Source organism: Chelonoidis abingdonii, chromosome 7 (assembly GCF_003597395.2).
Source record: "Chelonoidis abingdonii isolate Lonesome George chromosome 7, CheloAbing_2.0, whole genome shotgun sequence".
Taxonomy (NCBI): Eukaryota; Metazoa; Chordata; order Testudines; family Testudinidae; genus Chelonoidis; species Chelonoidis abingdonii.
In genome coordinates, this window is record NC_133775.1 from 10315485 (window position 1) to 10334808 (window position 19324).

The 19324-nt window shown below is 36.2% G+C and overlaps 1 protein-coding gene across 3 annotated transcripts in view; it reads right to left on the reverse strand.

Moving 5' to 3' along the window:
- Window positions 1–19324, reverse strand: part of FAF1 (Fas associated factor 1) — a 320055-nt gene that overhangs the window by 186250 nt on the left and 114481 nt on the right. For all 3 annotated transcript variants that reach the window (XM_032767242.2, XM_032767249.2, XM_032767254.2), the window contains one exon: window positions 17107–17212. In XM_032767242.2, the coding sequence (XP_032623133.1) occupies window positions 17107–17212 (106 nt within the window). The remainder of the gene's footprint in view (window positions 1–17106; window positions 17213–19324) is intronic.

Here is a 19324-nt window from a genome sequence, read left to right on the forward strand (position 1 = left end):
TTAAAAGATTCTGTTTCTAGCTCTCAGGATTAGGAAGATAAGGCTGAAAATGTGACTGATGTGCAACCAATGCAGCTATGTCTGCCCTAGTGTGCAGATACTTGTAACAGGAAGCTGTAGGATTCCACACCCATTACCATAGCAGACCAGCCTCTTTCTGGGCTGGTCAGTTTTGTGACATAAGGGGTAGACTTGGATGCCCAACTAGGCTCTATACGATCAGCTCCCAGGGGGCTGGAGGGGGCAGCAGAGAAGAGGTGGGGGAGGGTTTAGATGCTCACTTGAGTATTACTCACCCCTTTCAATCTTTCACTGCCCAGGGTCAGACTGAAAAAAAATGGTCCTCTCACAAGCAACACCTAATTATGGCATCAACATAAAACATTAATCACCAAAGATTGTGCAGATCATAAAATCTTTCTTCCTCTCATTTCTTACATATTTTGAGCCACATTGAAAAATTAATTCAGATGCCCAATGATGATGATCTAACAAGTGTCTGTCGTTAAATCCTACTGAGATGAATAGGGCAGTTCACACACTGCAGAGTTATTGTTTCAGGCTGTCTGCACAAGAAACTTACACTGGTTTAAATTTGTTTTTAAACTAATTTACTTAAACAGCTTCTAAAATCCTGTGCAGACTCTTGGAGTGTGCATCCACACTAGGAAAACAAAGTGTTGGATTGTTGTAGTTTTTAACCCCATGTTAGCTAATACATGGCAAAATCCTGCTGTGGACAAGGCAGTTTGTAGTGTTCATACATGTTTAGCTGGTCAACATAAACACCGGGGGCAACAGAGGGTTTATCTCAACCAGTTAAACACATGTGAAAACCTACAAACTGCCTTGTCAACATTAGGATTTTACCATGAGTTTGTTACCAGATATTAGCTATCACATGCTTTAAAAAAGGCCTCCCCCCCACCACACACACCCCTGCTGAGGACAAAGCCTTTTTTCAGTTTAAACTAAACTAATTCCTAACTGACTTAAGCTACAATGAGGCAAGCTGCTCTTAAACCACAATAATAATGTTGATGTGAGGGTTTGCACCAATTTAAACTTAAACGAAATTATCTTAAAATTACATCTTTAGTTAAATTAGTGCAATTTTCTTGTGCACACAAGGCCTAGAGTCAGTTCACTTAATGGTTACACTCATTCTGAAAATTTTCCTTACAACCATAATAACCAGGCAAAGAAACAAAGAAAGAAAGAAGTAGGAGATTGTGAAGAACAAGATGGTAACCTCTAACAAGAGTACCAAATCACTGACCCAGCACATCGTGTTTCAAGCAGAGAGCTGCATATCTAAGATTAACAAAGAAACATAATAAAAACCTTTTTAAAAATCAAAGCATTTAAAATATATTGTAAATTCAAAATGAATAAAATATAGATAACATTCAGAAATAAAATGTAGAGCACATCATATGTAAGTGTCAAACACAAAATATTATTCACTATTACATACTTATGTATTTGTGCTACACACCCATTCCAAATGCAAATATTTGGAGAGAAATACCTACTGTCTAAGCACATACTGAAATAGTTTGCCCTGCCATATTGCATCAATGCTTATTTGACAAGTTATAGCATCACAAGCCGTACACGTACATAGCCATTCTGTGGCTCTTCCCCCTGCAGTTGCTAATAAAACCACTGTTTTTAGGATTCACGCTAGAGGCTTCCACTTTAGAGCATAGGGAGATATTTCCTGTTTATGACAATTAAGTGTGTAAAAACAAAAAGAAAAAATATTACAACTAATAAAAGGACAAAAAGGGTATCAGATATGTGAACAGAGTTTGTTTCCTAAAAATTAAGACATTTTCATTAAATTATTAAGTATTAATTCCAGAAGCAACAATTAAGTGGATAGAGAAAAAAATTGTGTAGCTATTGGGCATAATATTTTGTTCGGAATTTGATCTTTTGTTTAAAAAGCTAATATGCAAAACTTACTGTAAAATAATATTTACAGATGGACATTCATTGATGAGTTTCAGAGTCACAGTTCAACAGCCCTCCAACTTTGCAGAAAGAAGTAGTAACCATAGAACACAACCACCACATTTTACATGGTGCTAACATACATTAATCTGCCTAGTATTATAATTTCACAAAGAGAAACTTAAAAAAAAATAGAAAAAATAAAAATGAGTTGCTATTTTGAAAAGCAGCAAAGGACTGTGTAAAAGAGAAGTCTTTTGTGAATGATAAAACCTTTCTTTGCAGAAGAAAATGAATAAATCAGGGGATAAAAAGAGGGAATGGGGGAGGAATGAGAGAGAACACCAATGGAAAGGCTGAAAGAGAAAAATATAGGAGAAAGAATAAAAAGACCCCAAAAGGAAGGGAAAAGAGAAAAAGAAGGGGAAAGAAGCTTAGCAAACAAGACACAAATTTTACCCCAGGGAAAGAAGATGATATACATAGATGACTACCAAGTTGTTAGCATGAATCAGGACTGAGTGATCCTGGATTTCATTTTTTAATTTGAAAAAGGACTATCCGCACAGACCCTGGTGTTTGAGAAGGTAGCTCGTTCTCTTTCTTTTGGTACAAGTTCCTTCAGCCGACAGTTGTTAAAATGTTTCAGAGTAGCAGCCGTGTTAGTCTGTATCCACAAAAAGAACAAGAGTACTTGTGGCACCTTAGAGACTAACAAATTTATTTGAGCATAAGCTTTTGTGGGCTAAAATCCACTTCATCGGATGCATGCAGTGGAAAATACAGTAGGAAGATATAGATATACACACAGAATACATGAAACAGTGGGTGTTACCATACCCACTGTAATGAGAGTCATCAGTTAAGGTGAGCTATTACCAGCAGGAAAGAAAAAACTTTTTGTAGTGGTAATCAAAATGGCCCATTTCCAGCAGTTCACAAGAAGGTGTGAGGAACCCTGGGGGGGAATAAACATGGGGAAACAGTTTTATTTTGTGTAATGACCCATCTACTTCCAGTCTTTATTCAAGCCTAATTTAATGGTGTCCATTTTGCAAATTAATTCCAATTCACCAGTTTCTCGTTGGAGTCTGTTTTTGAAGGGGGTTTTTTGTTGTAATACCGTGACTTTTAGATCTGTAATCGAGTGACCAGGGAGGTTGAAGTGTTCTCCGACTGGTTTTTGAATGTTATAATTCTTGACGTCTGATTTGTGTCCATTTATTCTTTTACAGAGACTGTCCGGTTTGGCCAATGTACACGGCAGAGGGGCATTGCTGGCACATGATGGCCTATATCTCATTGGTAGATGTGCAGGTGAACAAGCCTCTGACAGTGTGGCTGACGTGACCTAATCACTTGATTACAGACCACCAGATGCTGCCACTTATAGGAAGTGGTTTAATTATATTGACAGGAGAGCTATCTCCCATCGGCATAGAGCCGACATACAGGAGATCTTACAGCAACAGAGTTGCATCGGTACCACTATAAGGTCTCTAGTGTAGACATGGCCTTAGACTGGCATCTATGGTGATGGTTTTTCACTGGAGTTCCCAAAGAGGCACCTTTTCTGAAGGAGAGTTTCTGCTACAAACTGGTCTGAGAAATTGGGAGAGCGACTTGGTAATCTTTTTCCCTCAGGGTAGGAATATACCTGCACGGGGGCTCACGTGAGTTCCCACTTGAATGTTAGTTTATCATAAAAGCCCAACTATGCTGTGAGGATTCTCCTCGGGCAGTCTCCCAGAATGAGCCATGCCAATTGTTTAGCCACCGTGACAGATGGGTAACCAGAGAACTTTTCTCCAGATTGACTGGTTCCTGTGAAGAGCTACAGTCTTTTCTGGAGAACTTAGTGGACTGAGGACTTCAAAAAGACTGTTTGTGTCTGCAGTACTGCTTCCATTCCTTCTGGTACAGCCTGATCAGAGTAAATCTTTTTGGACTATCCTCTCCCATGACTCTGTCTAGCAATTCTCCATTTAGTCTTCTTTCCTATATTGTAGTAGGTACACAGAAGTGAACACCACATACTAGGTGCTGGCTCTCCAGAGATGTATAGAGCAACACTTTTCCACCATGCTCCATGATGTGATGCCTCTGTAGTTGAAACTGGGAGGAGGGAAGAAGAAGGCTGTTTGGTGTATTTATATACATGCTATACTACACTGCCAGCTCATATTGAACCTGCTATCTACTATCATCCCTACATATCTTTTGGCATTCCAAGTATCTCAAGAATATCTGCATCTTGAATTATTTCCGCAATGTCTGTCAAGCTGATGTAAAGCTTGGTACAAATCCAAAAAATAGGTATAAAAATTTGTGGTTAGCAAATTGTTTGGCTAAATCTTCCATGTCTGATGAAAGATTATCATTGTAATTCATTAGCAAATTACAGATTTTGTAAACAGGCAGTCACAGATTTGGCTTTGTATCAATCATTTTAGACCAGCTGGGTAGAAATACACACAACTCTGGAAAACAGAATGTAAGCATGTGTGACTCACCCCTGCGGCACGTCCTGCTGGTTTCTTCGAGGAATTAGCTCTGCCAGCCTTGGAGTGCCCTCTTCAGGCCAGTATCCCACTTCTGCTTTGCCCCCCCGTCCCTCCCTGGACCCCCAGGCCCCATTATCTGGGGGTGCTGCCCCCTGGCAGTACATCCCTCAGTCTCAGGGTCTCCCCTCCCCGGGGAACCCCCACCTCCTATCCCCACCTCACCTCAGTTGTAGGGTCCTACCAGTCACCAACTAGCCCCTGCCCCCTGGGGCAGACTGCAGTATAAGCCACTCATCAAAGGCAAGGGGTTTTTTGACCTGCTGCCTTTCTCTGCAAGCCAGTACTTCTATGGGGCCTTGGACAAGGCCCTGCAGCCTCGGGAGTTGCCAGCCTGGAGCTCGCCAGCCCTCTGGCCTTTCCCCAGCCCTGCCTCACTCTAGGCACCCTGAGCTTCCCAGCAGAGAAAGATTGTCTGTGTTCCTGGCTCAAAGTCTTTTTATTGGGGCCAGCAGTGGTCTGTTTGGGGCATGGCTCCCAGCTGTGCTTACTTCCCCAATCAACCTGGGAGCTGTTTGCCCCAGCCATAATCCTCTGCTAGGCTGTTCTAAGCCCCTCAGGGCAGGAGAGGGTGAGCACCCTACTACACAGAAAATGAAATGTTCTTTCATTTTTTATTTACTTGAAACTTTGAAGAAAAATAATTGTTCTATTTAAATAAATCAATATTTCAAGATTTTTGTAAATCATTCAATTTTACCGTAAGTACATATACTTTATATGAGGGCTGTCAAACTATTAAAAAAATTGCTCATCATTAATCATGAGATTAAATAAAATTGAGATTAACTGCCATTTTAATCGCACTGTTAAAAATAATAGTATTCTATTTAAATATTTTTGAATTTTTCTACATTTTCAAATATATTGATTTCAGTTACAACACAGAATACAAAGTGCACAGTGCCCACTCTACATTATTTTTTATTACAAAGATTTGCACCGTTAAAAAGATAAAACAGAAGAAATAGTATTTTCAATTCATCTCATACAAGTACCATAGTGCAATTTCTTAATCACAGAAGTGCAACTTACAAATGTAGAATTTTTATTTATTTATTTATTTTTAACAGAACTGCACTCAAAAATAAAACAATATAAAACTTTGGAGTCCACAAGTCTACTCCATCCTACTTCTTGTTCAGCCAATCACTAACAAAAACAAGTTTGTTTACATTTATGGGAAGTAATTCTGCCTGCTTTGCATTTACACCTGATCGTGAGAACAGGTGTTCACATGGCACTGTTGTTGCCAGCACTGCAAGGTATTTACATGCCAGATATGCTAACCATTTGTATGACCCTTCATACTTCGACCACCATTCTAGTGGACATGCTTCCATGCTGATGACAGTTTCTGCTCAATAATGATCCTAAGCAGTGGGGACTGACGCACATTCATTTTCATCAAACTTCTGTCTGTGGCATTTTTTTATTTTTTTGGAGTGGTTCGGGTTCTCTAGTTTCTGCATCGGAGTGTTGCTCTTTTAAGACTTCTGACAGCATATTCCACAGCTCGTCCCTCTCAAATTTTGGAAGGCACTTGAGATTCTTAAACGTTGGGTGGGACAACTATAGCTATCATTAGAAATCTCACATTGGTACTTTCTTTGTGTTGTGTCAAATCTGCAGCAAAAGTGTTCTTAAAAACAAACAACATGTGCTGGTCAGCATCCAAAATTGCCATAACACAAAATATATGGCAGAATGCAGGTAAAACCACAGAGCAGGAGACATGCAATTCTCCCACAAGGTGTTCAGTCACAAATTAAATTAACTGACTTTTTTTTTTTTAACAAGTGTCATCAGAATGGAAGTATGTCTTCTGAAATGGTGGCCGAAGCATGAAGGGGCATAAGGATGATTAGTATATTTGGCATATAAATACCCTGCAACACTGGCTACAACAGTGCCATATGAACACCTATTCTCACGTTCAGGTGACGTAAATAAGAAATGGGAAGCATTACCTCCCATAAATGTAAAAAAACTTGTTTGTCTTAGTGATTGCCTGAACAAGAAGTAGGACTGAGTGGACTTGTAGGCTCTAAAGTTTTACATTGTTTTATTTTTAGAGCAGTTATGTAACAAAAAATAATTCTACATGTGTATATTGCACTTTCACAATTAAGAGATTGCACTACAGTACTTGTATGACTTGAAAAATATTTCTTTTGCTTATCTTTTACAGTGCAAATATTTGTAACCAAAGATAATATAAAGTGAGCACTGTACATTGTTTTCTGTGTTGTACTTGAAATCAATATATTTGAAAATGTAGAAAAACAGCCAAAATATTTATAATACATTTAAATTGGTATTCTATTCGTTTAACAGTGCAATTAACACTGCAATTAATCACTACTAATTTTTTTAATCGAGTTAAGTGCTTAACTCAAAACAAATTAAGTTAACTGCAGCTGACAGTGCTACTTTATATAATTTAGCAACATAGCAACTACCTAGCTGTTAAGTTTACTTTAGTTGCATAATCAATTTTATAAGCAAAGATAACAAGATTAAAAATCACTTCTTCACATAGTCAAAACAATGTCTTAGACAGGTATTAGACTTATCATATCACTGTCATAGTAAGAGTATTCTAATAATTCTTCTAAATAAGCCTAAAAACTAATGCTCTGGCTATTCACAAGATACAATAATATCAACATTCCTGTTCTGAGCTTTTCTAGTCTACTAAGATGACCCCAGAGATGCTTGTTTTGGCTGTGTCTACTTTGCTTAAGCTACAAGGCCACGTATGGGGACAGCTGCATTTGGGAGCAACTTAAAACAAATTTCATCTTGGTGGCACCTAATCCAGAGCCTGGTACAAGCAGCATGGAAAAGTCAGTGTCAAAATTAAACAATGCAGGCTTTTCTAAGAACAGATGCTTTTTCCTTGCAGCTGTAAAAACCTTAAAACAATCCTGTACCCCTCTGTCTGGTCACGCAACTACCACAAAGCAAGGCATAAATTTTGCCACTTATAGCAAATGTCTGCTGAGAGCTTTTATAGTGCTTTTTAAAAACAGTAACAGGGATTTATTGAGGGTGATTATGAGACTATTTTATGCCTTAAATAAGTGCAGGATTCTTTAATTTATGCCCAGGATTCTTGATGTATTAACAAAGGAACACTTTTTATGTTATTATATGTACTACTTTACACAAAAATAGGAGTACAGCACTTTTCAAAGATAAAAATCATAACAAGTGGCTTTATTTATAGAGGCAGTAAGCATTTTCACACTGCATATAATGCACTGGCATTATTTTAACAGCATTTTCATGGTATTTGTTAGGTATTAATTCATGATAAATGAATAAACATTTTGCGTAATGATCAGATGATGTTATAATATAGTACATTATACTAGTTTATTAAGACATAGGCTGCTTCAGTAATATATCATGCCTCTAGAAATATGGATTATAAATAAGTTAAATAATTGCCACTTCGCATGCTTGACCCTCCAAAAACAGTACATTGTTTTAAATTCTTGAGTATGTTTCTATGATATCAATGGATTAATATTTTTAACATGGATATAAACAAACTGCCCTTCATTATTGAAAAAGCTTCTGTAACTCAACGAACAGAAGTAAACGATCAAACTCCTAGCTAAGTAAGTAATTTGCAGTGTCATCATCCCGGGTCTGTTCTAATATTAGCTGCAGATTTTTCTTTTATGCTATTTTTTATTGTGTGTAAAGTGACTAACTAGCTTTACACAGATAAAATATTTTAAAATATTCTCTAACAAAAACAATACTCTCTAATTGTTCGTTCTTTTCTTTGTTAATAAAATTTATAAACAAAACAAAAAACTTTTAAAGTGCTTAACTTTTCCAGCATTAGCACCGAACTATTTAGAAGTGTAACTGAGCTGTTTGATGGAAAAATGTTGCTTTATGCCTAGAATAATTTGAATAAATAAAACTGATTGTATGAAACAATATTGCAATTCAGTTTTTCATTTTTTTTGCACATTTCTAAATTATAAAATCATAGGAATTACATTATCTTAACCAACATACATGCAGAACAGGGAAACATTATATTTTACACTGCAATACACATTGATGTACAAGCTAAAAATAAAGAAATCAAAATTTAAAAAATCCTTGCGAAAACTGTGCCAGCACTTAGCTTTTTGGTTTATGATTGATGTTGATGTAATGTATATACATTACAGTATTGTACATAACATTATTTTGCTATCCTGAACGACCAGAACTGGAAATGTAGGTGTTTCATATGCTCTAAATTGTGGCTGCTTACATTTTCTTGTCATTTCATGCTAACATCTTTTCAATAACTAGCATTATGCCAGCAGCTTTGTCCAAAAATACATTAACTCTTTGAAAGTAAGCTGTGGTAAATACCCATAAAACAAAATTACAATACTGAATTATATTTTTAATCTGAGTGGTTTAAAACCACTCAGTTTGCTAAATTAGGGCCTGATCCAAAAAACTTTTAGCATCATGCGTTGTCTTAAATTACATGAGTAAACTCATTCACTTCAATATGATTACTTGTGAGTGTAAGAACAATTCACATGATAGATCACATTTGTGGGCTATGTTTTCTCATAAATTGATATTTTATTCTTTTGAGGGTGTCCCTGAACTCCAGTCCCCATTTTTGGGCTATATCAACATATACACATACACACACACACACAAACTACAAGTGTTCACAAACCAAAAGCTAACAGATGTGTGACTTCTAATTAGTTATAATAATCTGTGCCTCAATGCTATTGGAACAAGCCTGTCTCTTTTCTTTGGAAATTAAATAGCTTTCTTTGGAGTTTTAAACTCTCAGGGTACTTCAAAGCCTATGTAAAAAATAAAACTGCTTTGATTAAAATTTTAGACATCTACAGTGATAACTTTATGAAAGGAAAATATTAAATTATAATTATCCTAAACAGACACAGTCTTGTGAAACTAACCCTACATTCATATTAAAATACAAAGGATTGACTATAATGAATTTGATTCATCCTTACACACAAAGCTTTACCACAGTAAACTCAGTCAACTGTTGCTCTTGCTTTTATATTCATAGTAGTTAAATAGCGCACTTTAAAACAAAAAAAACTCCAATTGGCTTTTCATACATCCACCCTCCCCAAAAATAACGCACTTGAAAAACCCAAACGATATGAAAAGGCTTCAAGGCCTCTTTTCTCCCTTTCATAGCACTTTTTTAGCACTTTTTTTTATTTCTGTTTGCAGTAATCTGCCTTTCACTTTCTCATTGCTACAGAACAAACGAGGAGGCTCAGCACTTTGAAAAGGGGGCTCAGTGTGTAATGGGTCCACTAGAATTAATTTAGTTGCACCAAATCCATTGAGCACTGAGTTTTTTTTCTCTTCTCAAATCATTTTGAGTCGGACGCAGCCCCCAGCCTTTGTAATTCTAGTAAAGCACTTAAAGTGCACAGTAGGTGTTCATCAGGACCATCTGGTCAAAAGCAAAACAAGCTGCTGATTTTGCCTTTGAATAGAATGAAGCAAGTGTGAATTAGTCTCTTCAATTAGCACTATTACAACCTGTCAAGTGCATATTGTAAAACAGGATTATTACAGTATTGGTCACCAGTGCAATTATTTACTCTCTGCCTTTTCTTGCATATAAAAATGTCCATGTTTATTAGTTTCTGATAACTGAAAATGGTTTCTTTAAAGCTATGCATTTCCAAACCGCCAAAATACAAATTACAGGTTATCAAACATTCTGTCAGCAATATGTTGTTTCATAATTAGTAGAGAAGTAAAATAATGCCCTTCATCTTATAAGCTTTGTTACTGCAGCTCAAAAAAGAAAAGGGATAACGGTTGTATAGATTTGCCTTTACAATCACTTAAAACCAGACCTATTTCCAAACCCAATTTTAAATGCCTAATAAAGCTGTCACTTCCAAACAGGTACACAGTGGATATTTTTTACACTGTCATTTCCTAAGGGACTCCTTTCTCATATAACGTGTAACATGTGACCATTTTACAAAATGATTAACACCAATTTATTCAGCTGACCCAGCTTGGTTTAACAAATATGTTGTTATTCTTCAAAAGTTAATAAGGCCACAGGAATACTTTAGAAAACCCAAGTTAGATTCGCCATAACAAAAATCTGATTAAGAGTGAAATTTATGACACTTTAGTTTTAAAGAAGAATCTTTTTTATTCTTGCCAACATGTCACTATGCTTTTAAGTGTCAGAAACATTAACTTGATATGTGTTGCTTGTTTATTATCACACCACCTCAGGATAACACAGTGAAGGATGCTATAAAAGTATGTGCTGTATTATTAAATTACCCACTGTATATTAAAATCAGTTTGTTATTTAACTCATTTCTTTCACAAACAACAAAAACTCAGTTTTAATAAATATAACAAATGAAATTAAAAATACCCCACTTGGACTCAGTATCATAGTAAGACCTTTTTTAATTTCTTGGATAATAAGAAAGTTATTGGCTGATCCCAGGAACATAGAATATATGTGCATTGCCCACTGGGTATTAAGTTGATTATAATGGTTAATGATCTAGTATATTAGCATTAAAATAATTTACTTAAATATTTAAATAAAGCAAGTAAGAATTCTGACATTAGTAAAATGTTTTTTGAGAAGTAAACTAGTTTTTAATAGATGTAACTTATCAAACTAGTATTAGGACATCTTGATGTCTGAATCAACCTTGGGCTAACTTATGTCATAATTATTTAGCAGCAATATTAATATGATCAATGTGATTGATGTGTCTAGTTCATGTTCCTCATGCTTATTTCTGATCTTACTAGGAGTTGCTCTCAAACAGTTGGTTTGAAAGTGATTTCATAAAACATCAAAACACAAAAAGAACATGAAAAAGAAAACAGAGCAAGAATTCCCTTCTGTTGGAGTAACTATTTTTTTGCACACAGAACGGATTCCTCCTACATCTATATTTATTGGTATTATATTGATTCCTTTAATGAGGTCTCTGTATATATTGTATGGTATCACTTGTGTATTATTTTTTTTTTTGGCATCTATCCATTAACAACTAAAGTTAAAAAAGAAAGGGGCACAAAGAATTTTAAACAGTGGCAGTGGTTTACTGTCAATACACAATTATATTTTTAGCAATACAAGCCAAACACACCACAGAAAATGCCAATGACAACACGTTTTGAAGTACCTAAAACTAAAGACAAATGTGATTGAAGCTCATCAATTTGAACACAGCTGCAATCAACATATCTCAGCTACTCTGTTAAATATTATGTTCCAGAGTCTCTGCACTTTAATTACCTGTACAAGCTCAGATCAATGACCCTGAATGAGTGACAATATGAAGTTAATGTACAGGAGGATAGTGTAGACTGTCAGAGATGGCTAATAATAACTATAGTATAGTTTGTCCCCATAGAGCTGCACATACAGGACTTGCTACTTAACGCTTTTGGTGCTCTTGGAAACATTCCTATGCCATCTTACCCATTCTAGTCTTTGGACAGCAAAATACAGACTACCTGTCATAGGTGGTAAGACACTAACCAGTTACCCTCACTTAGATTAATTTATTGGCTAAAGGAACCGACTGGGGAGCAGCTGCTGCCTTCCAAAAAAAGCTTTTATTTAAGAATCAATCTTCTTTGCATTTTATATGTAGATCTCATGTTCTACCAGGAATCACAATGCCTCGTATACGTTTTGCCTGGCACTCTGGTCTGATATTTCCAGCAGTAAAAACACACCAACACGGATCTTTTTTCAGAAGGCCTTAAGGTTTCTGCACATTTTATTTTCTTCACCCTTTAATGGCCACAGCTTGTGTACACTAGGTGCTTCTTTTCTAGCCCTGCACACCAGGAATCACATTAGGCATCAAAGCCCAGTCAAGTCAATAATATAGATAAATACAAACTATTACACAAAAGTTACTGAAATTCTATTCTTTTTAAAGCAAATGTACCTGGTTAAAAAGTTCTGAATAGCTTTTCATTTTTCTATGCGATTCATCTTTTTTAAAAACTGTGAAGCATGTATGTGTATTTTATGATCAGTCAGAAAAAAACAACCCCCAAAACCACAAAATTTGCCATCTAAAGTGAGGCAGCTTTCATTTATGAACCCTATGTGGGTTGTTCCACCTTCAGATGAGAATAAAAATGTGCTTTTTAGAACAAATTTTAAGTTTCTCCCTTTAAAAATACAAGCACCTCCATCCTTCTCCTCGAGTAGCATGCCCACAATGTGAAATAAAGAGAATTTTTGATGGAAGCATTAACTTCTTTTTAGAGAAACATCATCATAATTTAAGCACCTCTGTTTAAAAAAGCAGAAGAAATCAGGTTCTTAGTGACACACACTGAACACAGCGTATGTTGAATGTAGCTATATCTTAGTCCATTCTTAGTAATCCCTACACATGCAACTATAGACCCATTTATCTTTGTCACTCCTTGTCTCAAAATTCGTACTACTTTAACTTCCAACAGCTGATAACGTCTAAAAAAGTTATCACAGTACTGTGTTAAAAAAAACCAAAAGCAAACACCATTTAGACTGATAGCTTCCAATTTTAGAGAATCCTCACCTCTTTTTCTTAGAGATCTCACTATATAGTACAATGATAAGTCTGTATTTTTATGTAAGTTTGTGCATTTAGAGCCTCTAAACAGATGACACAAAAACTGTTGATTGCCACATACAAATGTCATCAAATTTCAAAAATTAAATCAAGATTTTTCTTGCTACACTATCTGGTCAGGACTCATTTAATGAAGCAATTTTACAAGAATAAACACGTTTGAAACTTGTGACACATATTAATTTGCAGTTTTGGCTAACGGTATCATTAAGTTTCCAAGTTAATAATTCTCATTCTCGTTACTTAAATAAATAAATAAATAAACAAACAAACAAACAAAACAAAACAAAACAAAAACACACACACACACCCCTCCAAACAACATCTCTCACACACCTAAAAAGATAGAATTAAAACTGGAAACCAAACTATTTTTAAACCATCCCTACGGCCCTGGCCTGGTGATCCCACATCAAATATAGCTGATATTCAGTTTTAGCACTATTAATTCCTAATTAAATCTTACAGTCTAAGTGGTTGGAGATGTGCGGAAAAAAACTCAAACTTAGAAATGGACTTAAACCAGGCCTTGAAATCCAAAACACCCAGATATTTTGGAAGGTATATAAGGGAGCGAGTATGGATCCAGATCCAAACTTTGTGACTCAAGTCCGTCTCTATGGCAAACTTATCTGCCCAACTGTTTCTAGGTGGACAATATATATGTGAAACAGGAAGTTTTCACAAAATAATCATTTCTTCAATTTTTAGGTGCTTTGTAACATACGTTCTAAAAGGAAGTAGCACAGAGTTGAAACTAGAGTACATAGTAAAGTTTGGCAGTTAACCTAACAGATTTACCCTAACTCCTTGCAAAAATATTTATGACATGGTTTTAAAATGTTATGTGAAAAATAGCCTGGAAAAAATATTTACTGCTATCAAGTCACTGCAGCATTAAAATATATTTAACAATCCAAACTGGCCCTGGAGAGACAGTTGCATACAACTGTGGCAAGCAATGGAACATTTATAGAATTTTAAATATTTCTTTCAATAATTGATGCAGTCATTTTGAATCTTTCTGCATAGGATATCAGACGTGAGTAGATTGCATTAACACTGCTTAAACATTTCAGCTTGTCAGTATGGCCAACTCGATTTCTGACATATTTGCAGTATTTTCCCATCGAAACAGTAATAAAGGTAAAATAAATATATGCCACTGCTTTATAATCACTGAACATTAATGAATATTTTATTTCTTTTTAAATCTCCCTGTTTAATTTAAAAGGGTGAAATTAAGTCTCTTTCCTGCAATATGCCAATTATCTGTAAATCAAACAATAACTTGGCCATTATACTCCTTTTTGCTAATATACAAGAACCTAATTTGAAAACACTGAATGGCATTTTTAGATAATAATTGAATAGTCCTTCCTGCCCTCTTGTGGTAGACAATCGCAACTTGCGTAAAGCATTTCAGCTCCCACAAAAATATACCAAAAAGTAAGTAAACTATTAATTTGTTGGTGTGTGAATGAGAAAAAACGTGGAAAAGAAATCTTCCAACAGTCTTGAGAGAAGAAAAAATATATCACTGATCCCTCACAAAAAAGAAAAAAGAATTACTACACAAGGCAACTAAGTTCATCAACTGCTTGCTACAATTCTCATTATATGCTAAAAGTATAAAAATAATTAATAATAATTAGAGAGTTAGCACTCAAAACAAGCCTCTGATTCTGCAATTTGATCTATGTGAGCAGACCTTTTCATGCATATAGATCCCTACTGACTGCAATGGGGCTCTGTGCAAATTTAAAGTGACCACCCATTAAGATCCAATTGTAGACTCTTCTGCAGGCTTCTTAAAGTAAGAAGATCTAGAGTTATATTTTTCACTTTGACTTTAAAGCATTTGGTTTTCTCAGGAACTGCATGGATAATTTTATGCCAGGGCCACCCAGAGGATTCAGGGGGTCTGGGGTCTTTGGCGATGGGGGGCCCCAGCCGCCAAATTGTCGCTGAAGATCTGGCACTTTGGCAGCGAGTCCTGGGGCAGAAGGACCCCCGCCGCCGAAGACCCGCCATCGAAGTGCCGGAAGGATCCCCCACCGTGGGTCTTCGGGGCACTTCGGCAGTGGGTTCCAAGGCAGAAGGATCCCCCCTGCCGCTGAATTGCCGACGATGACCCAGAGTGGAAGAAGCTCCGGGGGCCCGGGCCCTGCAAGAGTTTTCCGAGGCCCCCCGGAGCAAGTGAAGTACCCTGCTCCAGGGCCTCCAAAAAACTCTCATGGGGGCCCCTGAGCGGGCCGGGGCAAATTGCCCCCCTTGCCACCGCCCCCTCTCTGGGCAGCCCTATTTTATGCATCGCATACAAAGCATTACCTAAGTACAGTGGCGTAGCATGAGACAAAGACACTTGTTGTGGTTTATATGAGACTCCTGAATTATAACATTCTTTTTTAAATGGAATTGCTTTTTTGTAACTATATGTAACAAGTTAGAAATAATCCTGTCATTATCAATAGACAAAACAACTTCAGTGAACATAAAAATATCCAATGTCTCATAGTCACTATATCAGGTCTCTGGCTCCTTCTTCAGGCTCAATAAAAGCCACTGAAGAAATTATAACGTGTTAACATTTTGTATAAATAGACAAAAACAATACAAGAAACAGCTAATATGTATGTGATTGCCAACATCTAAAAAGCAGTTAATTTCATTAAAAAATTAAAATAAAAAAGCACAAATCCAGAATCATAAATTCTCAGCAGTCTTCACATTAAGCAGTTTTTATTTATAAGAAGTCCAAAAGTTCATCCCCCCAAGAAGTTGTGTTGCAGCAATGCGTTTGTGTGGTTATATTTAAAAGCAGCTAATTATATTAAAAATCCATTATCAAAGGGAAAAAAAATATGCATGAGAGGGACGACATTTGTATGTTATGTTCCAGATAAGGGAATTTAAAATGACCCAACTAGAGATGTCATGAAAAATAGTATTAATAATCATGGAACTTGATGAATGCCCCTTTACTGTAGGGATATGGGTTACTGCTTCTGTAATATTACAGAACTTAGATTATGCTCTCTAGGGTAGGAATTTATAAGAAAAATGTATTAAATCTTACACACTTGAATGGGAAAAAGTCAAAACAAAGAAAAACATATTTAAATTGGAAATCAAATATTTCCATATTCAGAATTCCCACCAGGAAATATTAAGGATTCATACATGTTCCTAGAATACACTTGCCAGAGTCTTACAAATGGGCTGTGCACTAGATGTCACGTGACGTGAAGCAGATGGCAATAATGTTTTGCTGTAGAAGAGAATGAAGAAACCAGACAAGGGTTTCCAGTTCTAGAACTGGAAGGGCAAGATGCATAACAGAGACTACCTTTGTTTCTAGGGGACATAATTCCAGCACTGTTCTTTGCAACACCACCCCTTGCTGGCCATTCTATGGAACAACAGGACATCAGTTCTACAAAAAAACCCACTTCGCTCCCAACCTAGACAGAGTGAAGGAAACAGAACAGCAGCCAGTTGTGCCAAAGGTGCTTTAAAAAAATGGGTGTGGGTGGGTGGCTGGGAGAGTTAAAAGGAAAGCAAGACAGCGAGCGTCACTGGATTAAAAATAAAGCATATCTGGACTATAACTAGCTTTCCTCCTCACTCTTCAATAATTGCTTTCATAATAAACATGATTCATCTATTTTGCTATTAAAGTGTAAACTGTGTTAGAAAATCTGTTTCTTTTAAGTATGTTGAAAATGAATACATTTCTTAAAACCTTTCTAGGTCTGGTTAGTTTATCTACAGAAATCTTTGAGGAGCAAGTTAATTAAAACTAAAAAATGAATAATCAAACATAAAGAAGTTTCCAACCAGAACATATAAGCCCTCTTTAACACAGTTGACATTAGCTATAATGAGCTACATTTATTCTTCAGCTGTGAGACAGAACTCACCTCCTGAATGGTACTGCTTCCTGAGAAGTTGAGGTTGTACTCCCGCTGGACTTCTCGATGGGTGATGATCAGCATGAAGTTTTGATTTAATGACTCCTGCAGGGCACTGAAATGGTTGGAAGAAAAACAAGAAAATCAGGGATGTGCATGTTCTAGCTTGCTTTACAGTTAGTTGCAAAAACCCCAGGAGTACCCTAAACTCCACATAGACAAGTCTAGGCACAATGTTACCATCTGTCTTTTTGCTCCTAAAGGCAGGAAAGCATACTGAGAATGACCAAAGGGAGCTAACCTGTTAACTCCTTCTCTGCTAAGGTGTTTGCAACCTCAAAGGCTATGTTCTACTATTGGGAATTTTCAGAATTGAGAGTCATATGCTATTACCACAAACAGTATATTTAGCACATATATTTTTGAATTAATATTGGGCTGGCATGTATATGTAACTATATCTAGCCAAGACATCAAACTACAATCTGCATTCACCACTGATTTTAAGTACACCAAGACAAATTTTGCTCTTCAGTAGGGCTGCCTGTAGTGTAAATCAGGCAAAATTTGTATGAATACACAACGATCAGATAGGAAAAAATAGCCAGTGTGAGATTTCTCAGTGTAAAGCACCAAGCATTAAAACAAATACTTGGCATATCATGTAATCAGTACTAACACTGTGCTCTACCAAACTTTTTAAATGTACCATAAAATACCTCCAAATTCTTAAGCAAAAAAAAAAAAAAAACCCGCTTCACTGATATGTGGACTAAATAAAACCACCACACAATAATTATTAACCATGTTATCACATAAAGTGGATGTATTTAAAGTGCTTCTGTACTCTCTGAAGTTTCTATGGATTTGAAAAATATCCGCTTTTTCTTAAAATGGGGAACAATGTGGGAATCGATAATTCTTTTAAAACAGAAGAAAATTTCTGAGTGAAACCACTACAGAAAACATCACAGCATAGAGTGTATTAGATCCCAGTGCAATATTATGTTGGTTTGACCGCTTCTAAGAGCTCTGGAATGAAGCTGTGTTTATTTGCTCTTTTAATTTTGTCCTCCTGATAATAAGTGATTGAATTAGAAAACAACTGACTGACACAGCCTAAATAATAAGAATAAAAAAACCTGACTAATGCTTTTGTACTGCCATAACAAGTGATAATCACAGGAGATTTGTAACAGAATGGAAAGTAAAACAACTTCCACATTAAATCTGCTTTTTTTTTTTTTTGCTTTTGAGACTGTTCTATGCCATTAGACCTTCATGTTTTGCCATTTTATTTTATTTTAATTTTATTTTGGAAAGGAAAAAAGAGGCTGCCTCTAAAATCCTCTCTTGAGAAGTATCAATCATTTCTGTTCTTCCAGCATGCCGAGAGATTAATACAAATATATATGTTTTTGAATCTAATAATTCTTGATACAATGTTCTAATACTACCCACCCACCAATTTAGCTACAGGGATAGGAGCCAATCTCATAAATCTATTCATTCAAGTTGACTTTACACATGCAAGTAGTTCTATTGACTACTATATTCCAGGCCATCAAACTGGCCTGTGTTGTGAGACGGACTCAGTTGTCCAGGCTCATGGGAACAACATCCTGGACTCACTGAGAATGTCAGTGAGATTCCTTGCAAGCCACATATAACATAAATATATGTAATTGACCTAACAGTCTCAAATCAGCCATGGAAGAAATTTAAAGGCAATATGCAGCCCAAAGCAATCCCTTCCCCAGGGCTGCCCAGAGGATTGAGGGGGCCTGGGGCAAAGCAATTTCGGGGCCCCTTCCATAAAAAAAAAAAAAGTTGCAATACTATAGAATACTATATTCTTGTGGGGCCCCCCATGGGGCCCAGGGCCTGGGGCAAATTTCCCATTAGGCAAGATCTTTTTAAGGTATAAGGATTTTCCACCAAAAAATCTCGGAGTTTTAGATGGATAGATATGACACATGGTAATTAACATTTCCATTTTAAATTTTCAGATTTATACACGCTTATGTCAACAGAAATCCAAATTTACTGTAATTACAGGTTATTTACATTAACACAAAATAAGAAATCAGTATGTAAATTTAATGTTTGTTGTAGCTAATGCAGCAGGAGATGGCAGATTAGATTCAAGCAGCAATCAGTTAGAAAATCTGGCTAACATGTAAATGAGCAGAAGCCCTTATGTTTACATTCTATTGCATTTTAAACG